The sequence below is a fragment of the Brachyhypopomus gauderio genome, chromosome 11 (assembly GCF_052324685.1).
Source record: "Brachyhypopomus gauderio isolate BG-103 chromosome 11, BGAUD_0.2, whole genome shotgun sequence".
In the NCBI taxonomy this organism is placed as follows: Eukaryota; Metazoa; Chordata; class Actinopteri; order Gymnotiformes; family Hypopomidae; genus Brachyhypopomus; species Brachyhypopomus gauderio.
In genome coordinates, this window is record NC_135221.1 from 14851274 (window position 1) to 14877069 (window position 25796).

The 25796-nt window shown below is 47.2% G+C and overlaps 2 protein-coding genes across 2 annotated transcripts in view; both read left to right on the forward strand.

Moving 5' to 3' along the window:
- The first annotated feature begins 1489 nt into the window (after positions 1–1489).
- gins3 (GINS complex subunit 3) lies at positions 1490–4933 on the forward strand. Its single transcript, XM_077022253.1, has 3 exons — positions 1490–1752; positions 2272–2505; positions 3634–4933. The coding sequence occupies exons 1-3, from the start codon at positions 1582–1584 to the stop codon at positions 3862–3864; spliced, it is 636 nt and encodes a 211-aa protein (XP_076878368.1). The 5' UTR covers positions 1490–1581; the 3' UTR covers positions 3865–4933.
- Positions 4934–15922: 10989 nt separating this feature from the next.
- ndrg4 (NDRG family member 4) overlaps positions 15923–25796 on the forward strand; it is a 32932-nt gene continuing 23058 nt past the window's right edge. Inside the window, 3 exon segments of the mRNA XM_077022254.1 lie at positions 15923–16447; positions 18981–19054; positions 24801–24891. Of these exon segments, the coding sequence (XP_076878369.1) occupies positions 16226–16447; positions 18981–19054; positions 24801–24891 (387 nt within the window). The 5' untranslated portion in view covers positions 15923–16225.

Here is a 25796-nt window from a genome sequence, read left to right on the forward strand (position 1 = left end):
TTCACTGCGCATACGCGGATCAGCTGAGGGGCGAGATGCGGTGGCCCTCGATGACAAGCTTTGATCTGAAATTTACATCCAAAACAACATTATTAAGATGGAGCTTTGTGGTGTCTCCATGAGCGATAAAAAAGGACTGGCGATTCCGACTGGCACCTGTCCGTCCCCTGTCTGTCCCCTAAACACGAAGTTAACATTGCGCCTGCACACAAATGTCAATTTAGCAACTATGTCGTCGTTTACAGACATTTGGTTCAAAATTAACCCCCCACGTGAATTACCGTTTGGAGTAAAATAAGTTTTTTTATTTCATTGACAACAAAGAAAGCTGATAAAACACGACCAGGTTTTTTCCTATTCATTCATAGCCACACATTTAACAGAGTGCCCCCACGAGTCATGCGCATAATAAATTAATGCATTATTTAATATTAACTAATGTCACTGCATAGAAATGGGCGATTTACAGAGAGCACGAGATGCATCAAAACACACGAGCTTGCCTGAAAGAAATGAAAGGAAGAGTCTTTGTTGCTTTGATCTGTTCGATACTGTCAGAATTAAAGCAGTACTTGTGATGTCTGTTAGTCTTTGCTTCAAGAGTTTGGGTTTTGTTCTTTAGAGACACCCCAGTGCTGCACCTCGTTAAGGCCACTGCGCACTTAGTTAACTATCTGTCTGTAACATCACTGCGTTGCAAACTGGAGTGTGATCAAAGATATCGGACCACAGGGCCACATATGAGTACCACAGTATGATAACTTAGAAACAGATACAACCCAGGCAGAACACGCAGACAATATCGTATGATGCAATAACTTTGCTTCTAACAAGTATACTCTTCAGTTAGAGATAACTTTGCCTGTCCATAACTATGGAGGACTATGTAATACTGACGTGCGCTATGTAATAAAGTAGTGGTATAATGGTCGGATACTGCACGAAAAAACGTAGTCCGTTAAACATGTGGCCTTACCAGAATTAAAGGCGTAGCTTATTGAATAACAAAGGTAATGCAATTTAAGCAAAGCAGCAGTGTAACACCGCCACCTTGTGGAAAATTTCCTGCTTGCTAACAGTGAGTGAGTTAGTATGTTTGTTACAATCCAGTTCCATAATAATAATAATACTTTTCATAAGAATATACTGAAGCAGACATCTGCTGGCCAAATTAATAACTGCGTCTTTCTGAAATTTACTAAACATATTTAGTTAAATGTAGTTGCCAGCACATTACTATTCCGGTAATACTTATACTAAGCTGTATATTCGACCTCCGGTCACAAGAAAGTTTTTTAGCTGATCAAAAAACGCATTTTCACAGCATGTCTGAAACGTGGAAAACTTTGTTTTAAAAATGACGTATTATGGATTATTACTTATAACTATTACAATAGCTTATAAGTTATAACTATTTCGAAAGTGAAGACGCGCCAGGACATTTGTAGCTGTAGCTGTACAGCTGTAGCTGTCGTTCTGCGATCGACTGTTTTGCCTGCTCGATGAGCGCTATTCTGGAGGTCTCGCGCCAAATTACGAAGTCGTGTTGACGTCTTCAGTTCGGCGGTCGGTTTGTAGCTAATGGACACACAGTCGTACGTGCCCGTACCACCGGGGGTGGGGATGGAGGAGAACTTCCTCTCTCTCGACGACATTTTACTGTCACACGAGCGTCTGCCTTGTAAGACAGAAAGCGCCTTTCCTAGACTTGGTTTTCTGGAGAAGTCCAGCGACTCCCGCGACATTCCTGAGGTAACCAAGCCGGACTCTCTCCTCTTCACTAGCCGCGTATGCTAAGCTAGCTGAACGTTATGGAAATATTAGTGACCGTGTCCTGTTTATGTGCATATTTATGTTTATATCGGAGGGTAGTTTGTTGGTTTTAGATACGTTAACTCGTTGGTCAGTTGTATCTTCACATGAGCTAGCTAACTGGCTAATTTATATAGCTAACTGAATATAGCCTCATATATCAGGTCACGGACCATCGTTTCCTAGCGAGCCAAGTTAATAAACAGTTGCGCCGGTTTCCTTTTATTCTCTTTAAAATATACATTTTGAAATTTAAGGACGCCTAATAATTTTCGTATTTGTAATACGCATTTGCATAGCTACTTTAATTACTTTATGACCTCAAATAACGCTAATCTATAACCACTTAACATCACATCCTGGATGCAGCCTTTTAACACCTGCGAACATACGGGCGGCAGTTTGTGATTTGTGTTTCTTTGTGTCTTGTTTGTGGACGTGTGGGGTGGATGTGTGTAGGGCTCTAAGATGGAGATGCCCCTGTGGTTGGCTAAGGGTCTGTATGAGAAGAAGCGCCGTGTCGTCTCTGTGGAGCTGCCCAGAGTGTACCGTGAGGGCTGGCGCACGGTGTTCGGAGCTGACGCGAACGTGGTGGACCTCCACAAAATGGGCCCTTACTACTACGGCTTGGGCTCCCAGATGCTTCATTTCGACAGCCCCGAGAACCCCGAGATCGCTCAGAGTGTTCTGCAGGTCAGTACTGAAGTCACGTGACGGGGGAAGTGGGGTGGGTAGGGGGTGTTTTCCCAGAGTAGCTGGCACTGTGTAGGATGAACAGCTCATAATCAACATTGGAACGGTTTGGGTCCTGCTTCTGGGTGAAGGGGAGGTTTTGATGGGCTGAAATAGCTAATGATCAGACTATCTGTCTGGCTTCGGCTCATGGCTGGGGATTAGATTGGCTTACACTTTTATGCCTCAGGAGTGAGAATTGCACCTTGAAACCACAGACGTTTTGAATGTAACCTGCTTGAGGCACCATCCTGAATCATAGGTTATGAGTGTGTGTGTGTGTGTGTGTGTGAGAGTTAAAATAAAAATAAAAAAATAAAATTTGGCTGGCAAAACTTTGCAGCAGACATGATCAATGGATAAGCCCAGAGACAAAATTAATTATTGTGTATTTATGCATTTTATGCTATCAGCCAGAAGGGGGAGCACCCTGCACACATTATCCAGTGCACTGGGTTGCTGGGCAGACTGGCCTTGGTAACCCTAGCCCAAGCCATGCTGTAGGGCTCCCCTTTGGGGAAAATGCTTCTAATAATTATGTCCTGGAAAAGTACCTGTGTTCTGACATCCCCAAGCAGCGTTTCCGAGAGTACTCAGAACACGCCTCCTTGTGCGTGCTCATGCATGTGTGTGTCTGTGTGTGGTTTCGCTGGGTGTATTTGGGCGTTTGCAGGTGAAGGACAGGTGTTGACTCTGCGTAATTGCTTATTAATGTAAGGGTTCAGTGGGGTGTGTGTGACAGAGACTGAGCTGATCATCTTTAGGGCTTTAGTATGTTTTTCTTTAGGTAACGTTTGGCCTAATAAGAGTCCACACACCCTGACAAACACACCAGGACAACCAGACCGGTGCTGAAATTTGGCAGCGGTTCTCCTGAATATTAGCAATCTAGTTTCTGCACCAAATAATATTTGTTTTTATAATAACATCTCCACGTTAGTGGGTGGGGCAGGGGGAGTGTCTGCTCTGTTGTAGGCGTAGCACGGGGAGTTTCCCTGCTGTAGAGGAATTTGTATTTTTTGGTGTATTTTTATAACTCCTGACTGGGGTGTAAACATGGCTGCACTCTTCTGATCTCACTGTGGCCAGACCTTCATCGGCCGTTTCCGCCGCACCATGGACTCATCCCAGAATGCCTACAACGAGGACACGTCCGTGCTGGTGGACAAGCTGGACTGCCTGGAGAGGGCGCTGTTCAGGGCCGGCCAGAGCGGCCTCAACTCCTTCCAGCTGTGGGAGAAGGGGCGTGCTTCTCACCTCACCGCGTCCAGCCTCGTTACCAACTACCGCAAGAGGAAGATCACAGACCTGCAGGCCTGACCTGAGGATCACAGAGACATGGATCAGGAGATAGTGGAATATGGTCTGTGGGTGGCCTTGTGGTCTGTGAACATGTGGGGATATGCGTGTGAGAGTTTGTGTGTGTGTTACTGTGTTGTAGGACATTTCATCTTTAATGTACTTCTAAACTCCTAAATTAATTTTAAAGTGTAAAAAATGCTCCAGTTTTGTGATGTTTTCTACTCTCTTGTAAGACTTGAGTGTTGTACCAAACAGTAAATTAATGTAATGGGAATATACATGATTTTTGGTTCTAATAATACACTCTTATTTATAATCTGCAGCATTGATGGGGGGTTGGTAATCATCATTGATAATCACAGTCATTGGTGGAAGAGCAGTCAACAGTTTTGCCTGCAGGGGGCGCATTTTGTTTATATTTGCCAGGGTTTTCATTTTCTTGACAGGGTTTTTGTTTTTTCTTTTCTTTTGGTTTGGTGTGCATGAGCTCACAGAAGAGAACCGGAGGATAAACATGCCCCTTCCTGACTCGCAGTGCATGCATTTCCGCCCCTGCGATTTTACACTGGTCTGCACTTTCGTCTGAGGGTGCAGGCTGTGCCTTAATGGGATGGTGTCAGAGGTCAGAGACAGGTGGTGATTCTGGTCACTGCCCCAACGTGGGTCTCTCTTGGAGCTGGCTTAGCTCTACTGAGGCAGGGCGTTGCACTGACGTCCAGTGAAGATGGGTCTGGTTAAAGCGATAGTTAATCAGCATTCCTGGCTTCTTGTTAGGACTCTGTGTTCTGCAGTGGAATTTTGACAGCCATGCTTCCCCCGAATAAGGAGTTGCTTAATTTCATCTACTCTTGTGCATTCTGTGTGTAGAAACAGCAGTGTGGGTAATTGGAAATTAATGTTTAAGATTTATGATTCATAATGTGATGAGGTCTTGGGTAATTGTGTAGTATTTATCTTGGTGGTAAATGTATATGTCCATGTTAATTACTATATAACACTTCAGTAAATGACACTGCTATAAAACATGAGTGCAAATAGACAGATTTTAAACAGATTTTATTCAATAAAAATATATATTTTTTCTGTTTTCCAAGTCTGTATTTCAAGCTGGGCAGTTGAGAGCAGTGCTCTTTTAATTCTCATGGTAATGACTCCAGACCCCCTGAATCGCAGTTAAGATTCACATGTGTCTAATTACAGTACATACAGGGCAGCGCTCCGCCCCCAGCAGAGCTCCGCCCCCAGCATAACCAATACTGTGTAGGGCCAGCGTGATGGAGAGAAACTGTGAGAAGCAGCCAGTCAGGAGAGAATGTGCTGGCAGAATTTACTGTGGTGTTCTGGTCTGTAGTTTAGAGAAATAAACTTAATGAGTGCCTACGGTTTTGGCAGAGCGCTACATTCATGCTTTAAAGGCAGCACACAGGACTTCACAAAAACTAACCAAAATCAAGCCAAGGAAAGAAACTAAAGAGTATTTTAACAAAATAAAATGGGATAAGTAGTAAACAATTTATGGAATATAAGAAAATACAAACATAAGTAATATATTTAAAAATGTGATAAAACAAAAAAAGTGTGTATCCCAAAGCTAGGTGATTTTTTTGACTTGGTTTGTTTTTATAACTATTAATGGAGAGTGATGAATTTGTTAAGGTAAGGAGTTCCAGATCTGTGGATCATAGCAGCAGATGATCTCGGATCCTATTTGTTGTTCAGTTTAGGTGTGATTAACTTAATTATTTATAGATCATAAACAGCTAAGAACTTAAACAGAATCCTAAAACTTTGAGAGGTTCATTCTATCTATCTGTCTATCTATCTCTCTCTCTCTCTATCTCTCTCATAGGCCTGTGTGTACAACTTCAGGTAGGAAATGAAGTTAATTTACAAAGTTCCCACTTGTCTGGTGAATCTGGTGGATTTTTCCAGGCAGACCAGTTCCAGGCAAGTCGCTCATAGATCATCTTTGTTGTCAGGTCATGGAATTTTAGGGAATTTTGTAGTACCGGTCAGTCTTTACATTCAGCAAAATGTTTCCATACATTTCCCATAATGTGTGAGTGGTTGTCACGGGGACTGTAAGGTGACCTGTTTCTTTGTTTATCATCAGTCATGTAAATGTAGTTTGTTTAGTCACTATTAATGTGTGTACTACGTCTCCCCTCACTGGTACCCCGAGGCACAGACAGGTACAGAGGAACCACAGACGGGTACAGAGAAAGGTCAGAGTGGGTCGGTTAGCGATATTATCAATATTAGACCTGAATATTAATGGTGAATGAAAAATTACATTAAGATCCCTAATCTGATCTTTTCTATATACATACATGCTTGTGTGTGTGGGTGTATATAAGTGTGTGTTTATATATATATATATATATATATATATATATATATATATATATATATATATATATATACACACACACATAGACACATTAACACACACAAAGGTATGTATGTAATATATATGCAGTATATATACAACAGAGATGAGTTATGTGTATTTAGGTGAACGTTAGTGTATTTGTTCTTACTTAAAACTTTAGAGTTACTGTATTATTACAAATACATGCCCCACAGTAGGATCTCAGCCAATGCCAGTACACCTTTCATTACTGAGATTCAAAACATTCTTTTTTTTAAATAATAAAAAAATGCTTTGGGTGTCTTTACTGTTGATGACTCCTTAGCATGATGGACAGCAGGGGTCCATATTTCTGATGTTCTGCCAGTCTTCAGAGACTTCCTTCATCTTTTCAGCTGCTCTGTGGTGGTGAGGTTTGGACTACCTGTCATGTTACAACACCCCTCAGGGGTTCTGTTAGATCCAGGTTGGGCAGTATATTAGATTAAGTGATGGTTCCCACTTTGTTCCTCTTTAGAAGCACTTGTGTGGTTTTGGCAGTGAGCTTTGGATCATCATCATGCTGGAATCTTCTTCTGCTGAGCGTCTGGTGACTGGGAGTCATCTGGTCAGTATTTTGGTACATCCACAGGGATTCATGGTAGCTATAAATGTCATCTCAATAACACCTTCTGCAAACATGTAGCTCCATATCTCCCCCCCCCCCCCCATGCATCAATGTCAGGACTGTGCCTTCAGTGTGGCAGTCCTAGCCTTGTTTACGCTACATATGCTGACCCCATCTGAGCCAACCTAATTTATCTTGGTCTCATCTGACCAAAGGTCATGCTTCATATATATCGTCAGGCTTCTTACCATATTTATGTTTCATACAGAGTTTAATCATGTAATTTTGTGCCATTGATCAAGGTCTTTTTGTGTTTTTGTGCTTGGAGACTGTTCGTAGAGATTGACTTCATGCCTCGTCCTTCGTACTGTTTGAGCTGTCACAGAAAACCAGGTTTTCATTATTAGCTCCTGTGCCAAGCAGCTGACCCTCTGATTCTCACAGCTGGACCTTCTGTATAGTGACCTGTGTGTGGCATCATCTTACACAGCCTCTATATCACAGATACAGAACTAACCAGACGCTTGCGGATAAAAGCACAGGCAGTTTTATTATGAACAGGGCGATCTGAACTCTAAGTCATGAAACAAGCAAGTGTTTGAGCCAAAACGATAAGATTACCAAGGCAGTAATCTTACCAAGGCACTGGGATATCATAACAGTGAAATGAAAATCCAAGTCAACCAGAATAGCAAAAAGCCATACATATCCGAGACATATCCGAGAGGGCAAAGGCCATTACAGAGATAGAAAAAACAGGGTTAGGATCATAAACAGGGATCAGGATCACAAACAGTCAGTATCACACACAGGGATCAGTTGCACAGGATAACAAACAAAGTTAAGATCACAAACAGGGTTAAGATCACAAATGGATCAGGGTCACAAAATAGGGTCAGGATCTCAAAATAGGATCAGGATCACAAATGGATTAGGAACACACAGTGATCAGGATCACACACAGGGATCAGGATCACAAATAGATCAGGATCACAAACAGGCATCAGGATCACACACAAGAATCAGGATCACACACAGGGATCAGGATCACAAATGGATCAGGATCACAAACAGGGATCACGATCACACACAGGGATCAGGATCACACACAGGGATCAGGATCACAAATGGATCAGGATCACAAACAGGGATCAGGATCACACACAGGGATCAGGATCACACACAGGGATCAGGATGACACTCAGACAAACTAGCAATGTAATGCCCTGGGCTGCTTGAACCTTACCAGTCTTTTTAGTGCTACTGTGACTTGTTCGATACCTGCTGATTACTGCTGTGACTTTTAAATTATTTTTAATTGGTCACAGATTGTTGTAATCATGTTTATGCAATTAGGCTAATACACGTATACTACATTTTGTGATTACAAGTTTCCTAACTTGTGTGTCAGAGATCACACTTTTGTTGCATTAATTTAGTATGAGATTTTGAGGTGGTATTTGAGTAATTGTTGTGTACTGTAGTACGAGATTTAGAGGTGGTATTTGAGTAATTGTTGTGTACTCTAGTACGAGATTTTGAGGTGGTATTTGAATAATTGTTGTGTACTGTAATACGAGGTGGTATTTGTGTTAAAGCTGCAGTTAAGTAGTTTCTAGAGCTACTGATAGACTGGGCTCGCACAGCTGCTGAAGGACCTCTGTGACTGTTGAAAGCGGTGAGACGTGGTGAGAGGGGCCCCGTGTTGTGGAGTGCGCAGGGACTAATTCAAAGACTCATTTGCTGCTGGCACCTTCATAGTCAGATCCTCCAGCAGGGGACCCCCAAGACCTTTCCCACAAATCACACCCTGCTAAGGGGCCATGATGGACTAAATAATAATAATAATAATAATGTTTGGTGGATAATAAAATAAGAAAAGAATAGGACAATAAAAGTAAATGAGCAATAATAAGGAGTAGACAAAGAACGCATGTGTACAACACGTGCTCAGCCCTAGAGGACATTACAAACCCAACACTGTTACTGTGTTGATGAACAGAAAAGGGGTGTCGCCACTCCTGGGGGGGGGGGGATCAGATGCACCCCTGCTTCATCACCGTTTGGATGACAGCCCCACTGCACCTGCGGAGTGCTCACCGGCGACACCTAGTGTCCCAGGTGCTCCATTACACCTTTACCTGTGCTGTCATTTTTGTCCAGCGGCGGTCCTTCAGTCCCAGTTGCTGCTTCGCTCGAACGCTTCTGAGAACGACTGGCCACCTGGTGGGAAGCTCCTGCCCTTTCACCTCCATTCCCCTCAGGAACCTGGAGGTGCCTACAACCCCGCCACACCCTCCCTCATCCAGGAAGCCCTGGGAATGCCAAACCTGTTCTCCCTCAGGAATCACGTCTGCGATCCTCAGAATGTTCAGTTCATGGTGAACGGGGTCTTCTGCAAGGTCAACCACCATACCAGCTGAACTTCTGATGTAGATCAGTCTGCATCTGCCAGACCTGAGCAGTGTCCGCAAGGGACGAGTCCTTTCCTGTAGACAGTTTCACTGGAGGTTGTCCTGATCTCGCACAGGGGACGGTATCTGACGCCCGGGGGGGGGGGGGGGGGGGGGTGTCTGTTGTTCTGTTCTGGCTTCACAGTCCTGCTGTTTTCATCCCGTACGGCACCGAGCGCTCAGCAGAACAGGCTCCCGGGCGTCTGCTGTTTTATTTACAGTCTCCGTCCCCTGCAGCCTTGACCTTCGGATCTTATATCCTACAATCTACACGTCTTCATGGGGAGGACATTACATACACACTGGGTCTGCACTAGCTCCTCAACCTACACGTCTACACATCTTCCATTACATTCACACTGGATCTGGACTAGCTCCTCAACCTACACGTCTACACATCTTCCATTACATTCACACTGGATCTGGACTAGCTGCACTTCTCATGGAATTTCTGGAATATTGTGGATTTTTAAATGATTTTTACATCAACTCATGGAATATCAGACCCATTTGTTTATAGCATATTTCAATCTTAGTTCACATTTATCTAAAGCACGCACACACACACACACACACACGATTTGGTTTTATCTGTGTTTTATGCTGTGAGTCCAGGTGGAGCCGTAACAGTGGTGACGTGCAGTACTTTGCTGTAACAGGATTATCCATTACTGTGGACTCCATGTTCAGGCATAATCAGATCTGTGTGCAATGCAAAACCTCAGTGCTTTTAATTTAGGCCTGGGATGTTCAGAAACTCCACAGTGGGTTTGAAGACTTTGATAAGGTCTGGACCTCACTGTACGGTCATTAATTTTTAAGTGCCTGAAAACCAAGGCCACATCAGTCCCCAGCTCCTACAAACTGGTCCCACTGTGAACCAGTTCACTTGGCTCTGCAGTTCTTTTGTTGAACAGACTAAAGCCCCAAACAAGAATATTTATGTTAAAATGGTATATGTTAAAGGTCAAGGAGACTCTAACTGTTGTTTCATGCAACATGCTCTGTAAAGTACATTTGCTCAACTTTCCTAATGAAATATACTTTAATTCAACATTGAGAGTAAATCAATTCTAATCAAATCAGTTTTCACTAATCCAGAGGTTTCATTAATCCAGAGGTTTGGCCATTTCATTTAATTCTCTCCAGAGCTCCAGAGTTAGGTTCCTCAGCTGGGGGTTCCTGGCACGTTTTTTTCTTTGCTTTATTGTCGGTGCTGGTCTGTACTGCTCACAGTCATGTGACTGGCTCATTAAAGCAGCAGTCTGCATGCTCACCTGTTTTACCTCTCCCCACAAGTCTCTGTTTCTCTCTATCTTTCTGAGAACAGCCAGTCCTGGAGGCAGAGAGAGAGAGATAGGTGTGAGGATTAAGTTCATCGGTACTCACGCCCCCACACCTCACACCTCTCTCTCTCTCTCTCTCTCTCTCTCTCTCTCTCTCTCTCTCTCTCTCTCTCTCTCTCTCTCTCTCTCTCTCTCTGGTGAAGCTCCAGCTGGGCTTGCCTCTGAGTTCCACCTTTGCTTCAAAAGATGGCGCTCAGGCCCAGCTGTGTCTCTATCTCTCTGTCTCTCTCTCTCTATCTTGCTCTCTTCATTATTACTTTTTTATTAGTAATTTATTTTCTCCTGTCTCAAGTAGTTGATTTTGATGCCTAAATAAAAGGGTTTTGAGACTCAACTCTTCTATCTCTCTCTCTCTCTCTCTCTCTCTCTCTCTCTCTCTCTCTTTCTTTCTTTCTGTTCCTATCCGTTTGACTGTCTCTCTCTTTCTCTTTTTCCTTCCCTGTTTCTTAGTTTCTGTCTGCTCCTCATTTTCTCTCTCTTTGCATTCTCTCCCCCTCCCTCCACCCCCCCCACTCCCTCTACATGTGTGTCTAATGAGGTCAGAGCTGTGGTGGAGTTGTGTGGGTGGAGCTGAGTGGCAGACCCCTGGCTGTGTGTAGTGGGGCCTCTCGTCTAGAGCGTCTGCAACAGGCCTTCTCCTCTCTGCCTGCCTGTAGCTGCATTCCCACATGTGTCTCATTTATCCACCATTGATCCAGCTTGCAGACAATGGCATTGCAAGTGTAACATACCTTAGACACTTCCTTAGATACTTCTAAATCCTGTCTCTCTCTCATTGTCTGGATGTCCAGTTGTTAGACAAGTGAGCTTTGCGAATGAAAAGAGCTAACCAAAAACAGACTAGGGACGATCCTACATCAAAACAGAGGTATGACTCATTCTCTCGCTCTCTCTCGCTCTCTCTCGCTCTCTCTCTCCATCTCCCTCTCACAGTTCCACCACCGCAGTGGGGTAATTTTAGTGTCTTGGCAGGGGTCTAATATAAGCATGGGTGGGTCTTCTGTGACCGTGTGGCAGGGAGGGGAAATGACATCCAAACCCAGCCTGGTGTTAATGCTTCGTAAACATTTAAATATTTAAATCAGTATTTGATCCTCTCAGATTAAATACCAACCAGATGGAAAGACATATATGAATGCTTAGCATTCATGTACCTAAGATGAGTATTTTTATACTCTACTGAGATATCTTTATCTGTTTTCGTTTTTAATGGCCTTAAGGAATATTTAAATCACACATGTTTTAAATATCATTTCCCCTCCCCCGCTACTCTTTGCTGTTGGCCCTGTTGCATTCTGGTACGTGTCGTTCCCATGGCGTCCGCCAAACCCAGATTCTTCCCGGATGCCAGATAGAGAAGTGAGACCCATCCTTGCAGAGAACACATTTCCACGGCGCCAGAGTCCTGTGTTGGCGTGGTTTCCAGCGCTCTGTGGAGTGATCCCAGGCCCGGCTGCAGCTGCTCGCCCACACAAACCCACTTCTGCTCCTGCAGCTCCTGCAGCTCCCGTCCTGTCTGCTGCAGCTACGGAGGACGGTCCATTTTTTATGGAACGAGTCTGCGCGCTCTGTGTCTGCGCTCTGTGTCTGCGTGCTCTGTGTCTGCGTGCTCTGTGTCTGCGCGCTCTGTGCCTGCGCGCTCTGTGCCTGCGCGCTCTGTGCCTGCGCGCTCTGTGTCTGCACGCTCTCTGTCTGCGCGCTCTGTGTCTGCGCTCTCTGTGTCTGCACGCTCTATGCCTGCGTGCTCTGTCTGCACTCTCTGTGTCTGCGGGTTAGGGTTAGGGTTAGGGTTAGGTTAGGGCTGAGTGTTTAGGAGCTTCAGCTCCTAAACACTCAGTTTTCACAGTAACGGTGCTATAACAGTTGTATGGGGCAGCTCTAGCAGAGCAGTAGGTTCACAGACTTCACACACACAAGCACATATTGTGTACCAAGATAATACTCATCTCACACACGTAGTTGACAAGGTATGTAACGACATTAAAGACTTTGGGCTCTTCGGTGTGATCCGTTTGGTTTCTAATGTCTGTCCATTACTATTACTTGATTTAATACATTAACAATGCTTACTGCTAAACACCTGAAGTTAATAATGGGGTGTGGGGTGACTAATTAGTTAACGTCTAATATCTCTAAGTTAACAGCTCCTGAGTGCTGAAATAATGACAGCACCACCCGTGCATGGCCAGCATAGCACAGATAAGCTGGAATGTGTTGCCTTTATCTCTGCCTGTGCCCTCTAGTATCAGGGCCCCCCATTTCACAAACCCACTCCACCCACCCCCACACTCCGCCTGCTGGGCCTGTACTGACTGCAAGACTAACCCAAGCTTCTGGGTCCTCTCAGTCATGGGTTCTCTGCAGGGGCCTCGGGCCAAGAAGTTGCTCCGTCTTCTGTTTTGTGGTGTGCTGTATCAGCAGAGGGACCCAGTGGTAGCCACATCCACACTCCCAGCAACACGGTGTGATTGGTGTCTGAGTCTGTCTGGGTAAGGGGCAGACCGCTCGTGAGGTGTGTCTCCGACTGCAGATGCCTTCAGGATCCCTGTGACTGACGGGCCCTTGATGTACACTCACACGCTCCACAACAGTGGTGGACACGTCTGACTGATGTACACTCACACGCTCCACAACAGTGGTGGACACGTCTGACTGATGTACACTCACACGCTCCACAACAGTGGTGGACACGTCTGACTGATGTACACTCACACGCTCCACAACAGTGGTGGACACGTCTGACTGATGTTCACTCACACACTCCACAACAGTGGTGGACACGTCTGACTGATGTACACTCACACGCTCCACAACAGTGGTGGACACGTCTGACTTCCAGACAGGTCGACCTGAAAGTGACACGAAACTCCAAGGCACTCACGCTCAGTTAGTAATGAGCAAAACCTCTTGAAGCAGATAAAGGTTAGGGGTTAGGGGTTAGTGCTAGGGTTTGGTGTTAGGGTTTAGATTAGGGTTCAGGTTAGGAATAAATGTTAGGCTTAGGACTAGGTGTAGGGAATAGGGATAGAGCTTAAGTTATGGGTAGGGGTTAGGGCTACGGTTTGGTGTAAGTGTTTAGATTAGGGTTAGGATTAGGAATTGGTGTAAGGGTTAGGGTTTAGGTTTAGGCTAGCAAATGTGTTAGGGTTAGGGGGTTAGGGTGTTGGGGATAGGTGTTGGGGTTAAGGTGAGCCTAAAGCCTAAGATATACTTGCTGTTAACTACGCGTTCGCGTACGCATCATGGCTGCTTCGCGTATCCTGCGTCGGTTTGGCGCGTAGGTTTTGCACGTCCTCCAATAGTTAACGCGACGCGTACGCGAACGTTGTCTACGCGAACGCATGGGCAAACAGCAAGTATGTTTCCAGCCTAAGCCTTCTCTCATTGACACCAGAAGGATAAAAATGTTACACCAGAAGGTTAAAAATATAACACCAGGCGGTTTAAATGTTAAATCAGAGGGATACAAATGTTTACTTGCATAAATTGGGAAATTCTGTGGTAAAATTGAATTAGACAACCTGTAAACATTTTACACAAACTTTGTCTGGTCAGGATCAAATATAGCTTAGACAGCTCCAATTCATTATATATATCCTTATTGAATGTACATTGAATGATATCGGATGGATCCAGAAAGTTTTTAACCACACTGCCATAATAATGGAAACGCTCTGCTGTGTGCATCTTTACCTCAGGACTATAAATCGCCTGCTTGGAAATTATTGAACATTTTTGAACATGTTTGTCTTGCTAGCAGAGATTTTTTGCATTCAAAAAGAACTTGCTAGAAGAATATGGCCGCAGTAACCTACCCGTGGCTGGAATTTCAAAAATTTCCCATCACTGCGACTCTGTCAGCTGCGGGGGAGTCTCCCAGCTTACCCACCGTGTTAACCAGGTGCAGCACAGCACACACGTAGGTCTTGATGGACACCTGACGTGGGAACTCAGGCATCTGACATCGAAGGAAACACGAAATGATTGGTTAATCTCAGTTAATCTCCTCGTATTTGTTTAATGTTTACCCTGTGGCAGTGGTGGTCCACGTGCTTCCATGCACGTGTGCAGCCTGTGCGGGGCACGTGAGCACATCTACAGGGGACTCACGTAAATGGGAGTCTGTGGCGAGAGTCCCTGCTGTCCTGCACTCATTCAAGGTTGAAGTGCAAGAGGCTCTGTGTCCTGTAGGAGCGCATCTGAAGGACTAATTATAGCACATCGATCATGGCCGCCCTTGTCAGATCACCTGGCTTCTCATCCGGCACCCGCGGCGAAAAAGCGTCAGGTGCCGGCCCCTCTGACCTCTGTCCGCCAAAGAGCTGTTACACAAGGTTAATATTTTAACTGGACAAGCACCCCCATTTTAACCAAACGCTGTATTGCAGTGGTGCGTCTGGCAGGTTTAATGGACCCGTCTGTCACTGGCGGGTGTCCTACATTGGTGGGGGCTGTCTGGGGACGCTCTGGAGACAAGGGAGGCAGCGCGATTCTCCGTACACTCTTTGGTCTGCTCCTCCTGTCTCGTTGCATGGTGCTACTCAGAAATGGGTCGCCACCGGAGACCAGGAGAACTCCAAAAGGAGCTTTACTAATGGTTTGAACAAAGGGACAGAAAGACAGACAGACCCCTAACCCCAACCCTAACACTGACTCTAACCCCAACCCTAACACTGACTCTAACCCTAACCCTAACACTGACTTTAACCCTAATCCAAACACTGACTGTAAAACCAACACTGACTCTAACCCTAACCCAAACACTGTGGGTTTAATTCACATATGCAGTTGAGATGTTGGGCCCATGGTTGCTATAGCCTCCTTAGGTCAGATGTTTGCAGCAGATGGGAGACTGACAGAAAGTAGAGCCACAGTCTGATAGTTGAACTCACTTCATGTGTGCGTGTGTGCGCGTAAGAGCGAATGACTAAATGTGTGGGTGTGTTATTACAGTCGCTGGTTGGTTATGTGAGTGCTATTGTTTTCTAATAAAACATGACTCAACTACAATTTCCATGGCTGGACGTTCAGGCTGTGCGGTGCCTTGACTGGTCTCACAGCTACCTTGACTGGTCTCACTGTGTTCCTCATCTCTCCCTGCACCTCTGGAGTGTTTATGTTTATCGAGTATTTATACCCTAATAGCTGGTCTCTCCTGATCTCTCATGAGCTCTTTCCTTCTTGTCTTCCTCTCTTTCCAGCCCCGCCTACTTTAGTTCCGTTACATTTCCCCCAGTTCCCTTTGTCTCATTTGTTTCTCTTCCTCCCTCTCCTCTTCCTCTCTGTTCTCCCTGGCTTTCTCTCTCCCCCTCACCGTCTGTGTCCCCCCTCTCTCTATCTTTCCACTCCTCTCTCATTTTCTCTCTCTCTCTTCCCCATTTCTCAATCTCTCTCATTCTTTGCTTTCTCTCTCTTTCTCTCTATCTCTCCACTCCTCTCTCATTCTTTGCTTTCTCTCTTTCTCTCTCCCTTTCCCCCTCTCTATCTCTATCTCTCCATTTGTCTCTCATTCTTTGCTTTCTCTCTCTCTCTCTCTCTCTCTCTCTCTCTCTCTCTCTTCTCTCTCTCTCTATGGCTATGCCCTCATGCTGCATCATTCAGAATGACACGTGTTCTCTGTTTATTACTAGGGAGGGACGGAGAGGGAGGGACGGAGAGGGAGCAGGCGAGACTCACACAGCACAGCCTTGGCAGCGTAGAGAGCATCTCTTCAAAAACACACGGACGCGCACAGCGAGAGCGCTCGGAGGATCGGACAGCGGCGAAGCACTCGAGGTTCCTGGGCAGCGGCGGCACCCCTCCTCCTCCCCCCCGAGCTCTAGAGGTACGGGAGACGTGACACGTTCCTTACGGCTCCACCGTTCGTTCCGCGTTCGTGAAGTTTAGGCGGCATAACGCGCGGCTGATGGAAGGCGGCTGAAGGGTAAACCGCGCACGTCTCGCTCGCTCCGCCCGCCTGGCTTTGTGTGCAGTCAAGGAGAAAGTATGTAGCAATTAGCGGGACAGAGACGTGGGCAGCGGGGGTTAAAGCGGGGGGCCCCCGCGAGGTCCTGCACGCCCCCAGCGCAGCGCAGCGTCTCGCAGGGCGGACGGCACGGCTCTCACGTACCAAGTCGCGCTACGCCTCTGCACTGGCAGCTGTGGCGGAGGTCATTGCCTTGAATTTATTAACCTGCAAAAGAACTGCGTCAGCCTTTGCCAAGGGCTGCGGTTGGTTGGGATCGCTGGACACGGGGGACCAGCCCCCCAGGCTGGAGTGCGGATAGGATGGTAATGTAGAGGGGACCAGCCCCCCAGGCTGGAGTGCGGATAGGATGGTAATGTAGAGGGGACCAGCCCCCCAGGCTGGAGTGCGGATAGGATGGTAATGTAGAGGGGACCAGCCCCCCAGGCTGGAGTGCGGATAGGATGGTAATGTAGAGGGGACCAGCCATCCAGGCTGGGCTTGGGGTTGCAGCAGGCGTCTCTGACAGCTCTCAGGATTACAGCTCTCTGTCGTGTGATATATTTGGAGGCTCAGTAATAAGTGATAACAAAGGCTCTGCCCGTTTGGCTGGCTCTCCAGCCCCCTATGCGGCTGCAGCATTCTGGGGAGGATCTGTGGCCGGGTTGGGGCGAGGGGTGGAGGTTTGGGGGTGGAGGTTTGGGGGTGGAGGCTTGGGAGTGAGCCAGGCTTCATCGTGGAAGGCTTCAGCACTTGTGGACCTTTCTGCTGAGGTTACACTGTGGGGCTTGTTTTCAAACTCTTCAACTGGTTGGAGCTGTTTTCAAAGCTCTTCAACTGTTGGGAATGGAATTTTGAAAACAGTGCCCCTTTATCGCATTTTCATACTTTCACACTGTAAAATACAGACAAGCAACCAATCAGGACGCTTTGGGGGAGTGGTGAGCAGAGTCTGTGACACTGACCAGGGGCAGGTTTGGTTAGACTTCAGAGGAAATTTCACTTTTGGCAATAGGCTTCAGCAGTGAGCGTAGTACTAGTGTGGTGAGGGTCCCAGGTCTTAAGCGTTTTTTTACTGTAGGTTCACATCCTTAGGTCAGGTCTTCCCGGGCCGTTCTGGACTCCTGAGCGGTTACGGTTTCTCGTCATGTTTATGCAGCTGAACAACTCTGGTTCTGTCTACTGTTGTCTGATCTGTTTTTAGTATTAAGCAAAAATCACAGGACCCATTCAAATGCCAAGTGTTGGTGGTGAGAGAGAAGGCCAGATGCCAGAGGCTTACCTCCGTTTGCGTGGAACCAATCAGTGAACGCTTGCATCATTAAGCCGGCCCACCTGATGTGTTCAGCAGATCGAGGCATGGTTGGCTAACCATGCTAAGAAAACACGCCGGGCGTGGTTCGTAGTCACCGCGTGTCTGGAGGCGCTCGGACTCGGAAGTGTTCGGCCCTACTCTGGATAAAACTCATGAACCTTTTCTTCCATGACTTTAGAAACTACACGAGCAATAATAAAAACTCGTGTGTAATATAATGAAACCATTTTCATTATATTTCAATGGACTAACATGCAGTGTAATGTATTGCTATTCTAAATAATGCACTAACTGTTTTTCAGTGGTTGAGTGTGTTTTAATTGAATCATTACCCAATTTCCAGTGCATGATTATGTGTGTGTGTGTGTGTGTGTGTGTGTGTGTGTGTGTGTGTGTGTGTGTGTGTGTGTGTGTGTGTGTGTGTGTGAGAGAGAGAGAGGGATACCAGGTACCACTCTGTAAACGTTTGTGTAGCCGTTACGGTTCCTAGCTGGATGTAATTCCAGGTTACCATGTCGATATTGCTGAGGAACCATCTCTCATCCTTGGCAACACTAATTTCCTGGTGAGCAGGTAGACAGTTGAGCCGTCCGAGTCCCCAACTGACTTTCACATCCCAGAACAGAAGAGGGATTTGCCACAGGAACAATGTCCTCATTTTCTTCCTGTCTGACTATAATGAATTGGAGCTTAACTGCTGTGTAATGGGCAGGTCTTCAGTCAGCACTCATCCACCTGTCAGGACAGCTGTCATCATCTGTGATCTCGCTCTGACTCACAATCCCACCACTCACCTTGTTATGTAACAACACAACAGACTTGCCTACTTGCCAACTGTGTTTTAAATCTTTGGAGTTCTAAGTCTTGTGGGCTTGAGATCGTCATGCTGCGTCTGGACTGAAGACACACTCCTTCCGCGCGGTTCCTGCACATTTACTCTCACGCTTTCTCTCTTCCTCCCTCTCTACACAGAAATATGGAAATATCGGTGGATGGAAAATCAGTTCATTTTGCATCCACACTTCAGTCATTAGTTCAGAAATGCTTTAGAAATATATAATGCTGTGCTTGTGTATGGTTCTTGTTTTGCACTGCCAGATGGGGCCCGGATTGTTCTGGAACTTCCCCTCCAAGAGTAGCTGTGTGGTTTCGCAGACCCTGCTACAGACAATGTACGTAGTTCCGTATGCAATCGTAGCTCGTAGCTTAATTTCCGTTTCTGGCATTCAGTCCATCCCTTGTTGTTTTTTTTTTCGTTCTTTTGTCCGTTTTTTTTTTCTCGTCAGTACCATCGGTCAAATAGTTGTTATGTCTGCACACCATCATGGCCACACCTTGAGTTGCTGACCAATCACAGATCATTGTTGCATGCAGTCAACCTATCATTACACAGCAGTGGATCATATTCTTAGAGTATGGACCAATCACAGAAGACTGTCTGAGCTGCCATTACATGCTGGTCTGTATGCACCACTCCGGGCAGAGCTTTCGTAAGAAAGGTTCATTTGATTGGTTCTGTAGAACAGATCACTGAACTGTGGACCAATGCCCTTCGTGTGTTTTTGACCACAACTGGCGGAGACCTTTTTTTTCCTCACCTTTTCTGACAGCAGAACAAAGCGTATGAGTGAATTAGCTGACAGTACACTTCACAGCAGAATTCAGATTCACATGCTCAGCGCTACCGTTGGACCTGACGGACAGGCAGACGCCATAGACGCTTGATGTTTTTAAGCAGCTGCCCCAATATAACCAGATACAGCTAAAGTGATCCTCACAGTGGGAGCACTGTTACACGGACCGAGCGGAGGTACGTGGTGGATGTTTTCTGAGAGTCTTGGTTCATAGTGGGGGATATTAAAAGAGATATGAGAACTTAGAGAGGATTCAATTCCCATGTGGCAGTGTACGTAGGGATCCTAGTCACTTTAGAGAGACAGCACGAGATGAGACGAGACATTTCGGAGCGTCTCAAGGAAGTGTTTGGCCAGGAAAGCGTTAAAGGTTCCTCTTGGCTGAGTTGTGCTAACAGAGCCCCATTGAGGCCCGCCCACAGCACGGCCATCTGCCAGCCTGGCTGAGCGCTCCAGCCCCGTGCCGCCGGTGGGGACCAAACCTCCAGAACCTGCGGGGAGCCTCAGACGACGGTGCCCCACGGCCAGCTAGCAGATCCCCACCGTATGTGTGAAGTGAGCTGACTTGGATGGAGCCTGCCACGCTCTCAGGTCAAGGGTGACTGAAAGTGCTAGTGGTCTCTCTCCTTCCCTGTGCCTTTCCAGTGAAGGTGCTGGGCCACTGATGTTCCTGTTGGTGTCATAGATCTGAACGGAATAAAGATGCAAAAACAAGGGGAATTACAGTAGAGTCTTTGCATCATGTCTAATTTATGATCATGGCAGCTGGATCAGGTCTAGGAGTTGTGGTCATTTCAAGTGCTTCAGGTCTGATTTGTGGTCCTGCAGGGTTGTTTATCTTGCTAGTTGGCAAGCAAGGAAGAGCTAGCAGTGGTGGTAGTTCAGTAGTGTTAGTTCAGGGGTGTTTGTTCAGTGGTGTTAGTTCAGTGGTTAGTCCAGAAGTCCCATAGTACAGTGAATTTTATTTATTTACACACCCGAGTTCCATCATAACAGCATGTTTCAAATGGCCTCCTCCCTCTCTCTCGACATCCATATTAAAAACATTGTTGTCGGCTACGCAATGATTTCAAAAGACTCTGCTGCATTGGAGCTGCATTTGAGCTGCATTTGAGCTGCGTTTGAGCAGTGTAAGTGAATGATAAACGGGTGTGGCCGGAGGTGCCGTGGGTGTGAACCTGCTCCACCACAGGCTTCCAGCTCAAGGGTCTCTTTGGGTTTGAGTCTCACAGTATTTATGAGGGGGGGAGGTGTTCGGTATGTTGGCTGAAATGCCAGAGGTCTGTAAAAATCATGTGATCATGAGTGTATATTATATTTGGGTTATAATATGATATTGATAATTGATATGATATTAATAATTTTTACATGATTATGGCCCTTTTCATATACAAGCAAATGTTTTTCATTTCATGTTTTTCAGAACAATATATTTATGTTCGACCATAGGAGATTTTATAGTTTAGAAATATTTTATATAGATTACCATTTATATTAAGGAGCTATTGTCATTTCAGTATTAAATGCTCATGCCAGATCGATACCACATTTATCTTTCCGTATTGTGTGTAGAATATGTGATCCGTATGGGGTTTTACAGACCTTCTGGGTGTGCATGCCAGTGCTATGTGTGTGTTGTTCTGAGCAGATCTGTGGAGACAGCAGGCGCGTCCTGTCATGGCTGACCGTCTCTGCCATCGTCACTGAGAATCCCTGCCAAAGGAACAGCACGGCTCTGACGTACTGTAGCTCATAACGGGGGAGACTTCAGATACGGCCACCACAGTGAAGACGCAGAGCAGTCGAGCTAGCCTCCGTTTGCCCACTCTGAAGTAGCTCCACCTAGTGGCTCATCCAGTAACTGCACTGGCTGAGGCGGGTGATCTGAGCCACGCTTCTGTGGTACACGTAGTTCACTGATCGCTTAGCCCAGATGTAATCAACTCGCAGTGCTCCAGGGACAAATCCCAAAGATTCACTACCCTCCTTTAGCCAGGAGTCAGGCGTAATTACAAAGAGGCTAGCCGGATGCATTATCTGCTCGGTTCATTAGTGATTAGCACAGGAGCAGCTCTGATTCTGACATCCAGCCCTGAGCGACGTCCTCATGCCTCAGCCTGGGGTTTCTGTCCGTGTCTCTGGGAGGGGCGGTCCTCCAGCCAGGCTCCTCCTCCACCTCGCTAGTCAGCTGGGCCTTGTGCGCATGCGTGCGAGCTGGAGCACCTGGACCCGGTGGTTCTGCCTCGCACCACGCCGCACCCTGCGTACCCCTGCGTTCGGTCTGCGGTCTCCAACAGGCTCCATGTGGCCAGCACCAGGCCGGTCTCGGTCCTACGGTGCAGTGATGGTTCCGTGCGGTGAGAATGAGCCCAGGTCTTCTCTCTCTGTAGTCCTCATTACATTTAGCATTGATGCCCCTAATTAAACACGCAGACTTAATTATGTTACACGGAGCAAGCGTGAACCAGAGCAGGATGGTTGGCGGGACGGTTCTGTTACTGGGTTTGTTTTGGCCAAACGGTGCAGTGTCCTGCTGCTACTTCAGGACCATGGCAGATATTAGACATGTCTACACACCACTGCACCAGACTTCAGTTTTATAGACATGCACACGCACACACACACACACACACACACACACACACACACACACACACACACACACACACACACACACACACACACACACACACACACACACACACACACACACACACACGCAGACCAGGCCCAGTTTCCAGCTATTGACTGGGACATGGGATATTGGGTCAGACTTATTCCCTACATGCACTGCTAGATTGATTTTGTGCCTAACGTAATGCAACATTCTGTCCTCTTTCTCACACATACACACACACACGCACACACACACACACACACACACACACACACACACACACACACACACACACACACACACACACCTACACACACACACACACTCACGTAATCACGGTAATTCATCCACATTTATGAGAGGCGGTCCTAATGTCACTCATCATATTAGTTACTTCACACAACTGTACTACAGCTTTACATTCACACTCTTTCTGTTATTCTGATGGTGAGCTCCCTGCGTGTAGTGCGACTGCCACTTTGACCTGCACCGCTCACAATGTGTTTGTGGATCCCGGTGGGCACGAGGAGACCAATGTTTGGCACGGACTCACCAGAACAACCCGGCAGGCCTGGCTTGACGTTGTCATGGCAACAGCGGCCCGGGTGCGGAGCCCGGCGAAGGCTGGTGGGAACGGAAGGAAGGACGTGAGAGGGCTCGATGTGACAGAGCTGTTATTACGGGAGGAGGAGGAGAGGACGCAACAGAGATGTTCTCCTGACAGCAGCAGGGAAGGACGCAGAGTCCTTTAGGTGTCAGTCACAGAGTCACGTGATGCAGCAGGGGCGGGGACTGGGGGGGCTGGATGGTGAAGCAGTTTCATGAAGCCCTTTGTGAGAGAGAAAAGGCTGTGTTGAAGAGCCTGAATGGGTGAATGAGAGAATGCGTGCAAACACTGAAGGGGAGACTGTGACTGGAGAGCAGAGTATGAGCCTTACAGGCTTACCAGGAGCCTTACGAGCTGGCAGAGAGCCTTGTGGGCTGACCAAGAGCCTTATGGGCTGGCCGAGTGCACTGCCATCTTTCAGTCTGCTCTTGTTAAATGCCATCAGCTTCAGCAGTCATGGACAACACTTGCATTTCAAACACATGCAAACTAGTCCACTTGGAAGGACCTGGTGTTAGACGGGAGACTACAGCATACAGCCGTGTGTGTCCAGCAGCCTGTGGCCTTTGGGGTTGTTCTAGGTTGCACGCAAACGAGGCCAGGATCAGGGCGTGGGTGGGCGGGACTAGGATCAGGGCGTGGGTGGGGCGGGACCAGGATCAGGGCGTGAGTGGGCGGGACCAGGATCGGGGCATAGGTGGGCGGGACCAGGATCAGGGAGTGAGTGGGCGGGACCAGTAAGGGGGTGTGGGTGGACAGGGTCAAGATGGGGGTATGTATGGGCATTGCCAGGTAGGAATGTGGGTCAGCATGTCCGGGCAGGGGTAGGCGGAGCCAGACAGGGGCAGGGTGGGCGGAGTCAGCCAGGGAGGGTCCAGGTGCACATGACGAGGGCTCATTTAGATGGGGTCTCCACACTCATGGCTGGGAAAGAGAAAACATAGTACATCTGTTGGTCATTTCTGAAATTGTTATAGTTATATAACGCTTGGCTGTGATTCTCTGCCTGGTGTTACGAAACCGAACTAATCATACCCTCGAGACCTGCTGAAACATTTTTACACCATTCAAACTTATGTTGCGTGCCAATAAGTTATGGATTAAATGCAACATGCACCATTCTGTCAGAACACATTTATAAGGTCGTGGTACCACAGTAGAGTCAGTATGAAGACATTTAATAGATTTTTTGTAATGAATATTTATTTATTTTAATGAATACTTATTTATTTAACACCATGGTTACTCTGGGTATTATGCAAATCTCTCAACTGTGAGCTTGAGCGACTTGAGCCGGCGCCAGTGGGTTGGGAAACAGACCCTTGACGCTGGGGACCGCTTACAGCGGGTCACGCAGAGCATCCTTCAGCATCACCATAGCAACCTGCATAGCTGGGAAGGTCAGCGGGTCAGCGCTGCATTCAGACCAGGCTGCTGTAACCACACGTACTGACCGCTGATCTGTCATCATGGCTGTTTGGTCAGGAATGTCAATGTGAATGAGTCGCGGATGAGTCGTGCGTCACGTCTGCTTAGCAATGAGTCCTCGTGAATGCCTACAAGGCTACATGTGTATGCTGCATTATATGTGTATGTGTGTTCTCAGAGCTTTGTGTTATGTGGTTTGCATTGACATGCGCGTGCGTGGGTGTGTGTGTGTGTGTGTGTGTGTGTGTGTGTGAAAAGCGTTCCAGCATGGTGAAGCAGAATAATCTTTACTTTGCTGCAGGTGTCAAAGAACCGAGCTGAGGCGAATGCTGCAGAGTGCATGCAGCCTGTATTGATAACAGTGTCCTGCTAGTGCCCTAGCAGCTCGCCATGGCGACGGCACTGTCTGTGGCGTGACACGCCCCACTGCTGCCTAGCCCCCCCCCCCCCCCCCCACAGGACTGTACTCGCTGCTCAGGGGGGTGTGTTATGTAAGGTCTGTCTAAGACGGGTGAATATAGTAATGGAGAAGAAAAAAGCTGTTTGGCTAATCTCAGGTGTGTGTGTGTGTGTGCGTGTGTGTGTGTGTGTGTGTGTGTGCGTGCATGTGTGTGTTGCCATGGTGATTACAGATTGCTCTCCAGGATGGCTGGCGCTAAGGAACAGCAGTTTATTGAGGAAAAACCTCTACTACCTGAACCAAGAGGACAGGAACCAGAGATGGTGAGTGTGTGTGTGTGTGTGTGTGTGTGTGTGTGTGTGTGTGTGTGTGTGTGTGTGTGTTTGTTTCATTCAGATGCATCTAAATGTAGCAGATGAGGTAGGAATTTCTGTGAGCTTATTTTCATGTGAGTTCTAAAGACAGCGAGTCTTTCTGAACTGAAAAGCCCATAAGAGACAGAAAGTACTACCAGCACCCCAAAAGGATGACAACCATGGCAACCAGTGGTGAGGTAGATCACCACGTTGGCCACAGATGGCCTCAACGGTGAGATCACCACGTTGGCCACAGCTGGCCTCAGTGTGAGGTAGATCACCACGTTGGCCACAGCTGGCCTCAGTGTGAGGTAGATCACCACGTTGGCCACAGCTGGCCTCAGTGTGAGGTAGATCACCACGTTGGCCACAGCTGGCCTCAGTGTGAGGTAGATCACCACGTTGGCCACAGCTGGCCTCAGTGTGAGGTAGATCACCACGTTGGCCACAGCTGGCCTCAGTGTGAGGTAGATCACCACGTTGGCCACAGCTGGCGTCAGTGTGAGGTAGATCACCACGTTGGCCACAGCTGGCCTCAGTGTGAGGTAGATCACCACGTTGGCCACAGCTGGCCTCAGTGTGAGGTAGATCACCACGTTGGCCACAGCTGGCCTCAGTGTGAGGTAGATCACCACGTTGGCCACAGCTGGCCTCATGGTGCTCTCAAATATCCATGAGGGCCTTTCTGTTCGAGTGCTTGGCATTTTGGTTGTTTTAACCGAGCGATTGAGTGTTCTTGAGATTGAAGAGCGCAGAGCTGGAATCCAAGTGACACACACACTGAATGAAGGGCGAGAAGCAGACTGACCTGCAGACTGACTGACCTGCAGACTGACTGACCTGCACCTTCACCCTCTCTATTGTTCCAGGGA

What these genes read in the sequence shown, in the direction of transcription:
- gins3 (XM_077022253.1), top strand. Translation starts at nt 1,582, where the DNA reads ATGGACACACAGTCGTACGTGCCCGTACCACCGGGGGTGGGGATGGAG. An exon ending in ACTCCCGCGACATTCCTGAG is followed by an intron (nt 1,753 to 2,271) that starts GTAACCAAGCCG and finishes GGATGTGTGTAG; the next exon opens with GGCTCTAAGATGGAGATGCC. An exon ending in TCGCTCAGAGTGTTCTGCAG is followed by an intron (nt 2,506 to 3,633) that starts GTCAGTACTGAA and finishes CACTGTGGCCAG; the next exon opens with ACCTTCATCGGCCGTTTCCG.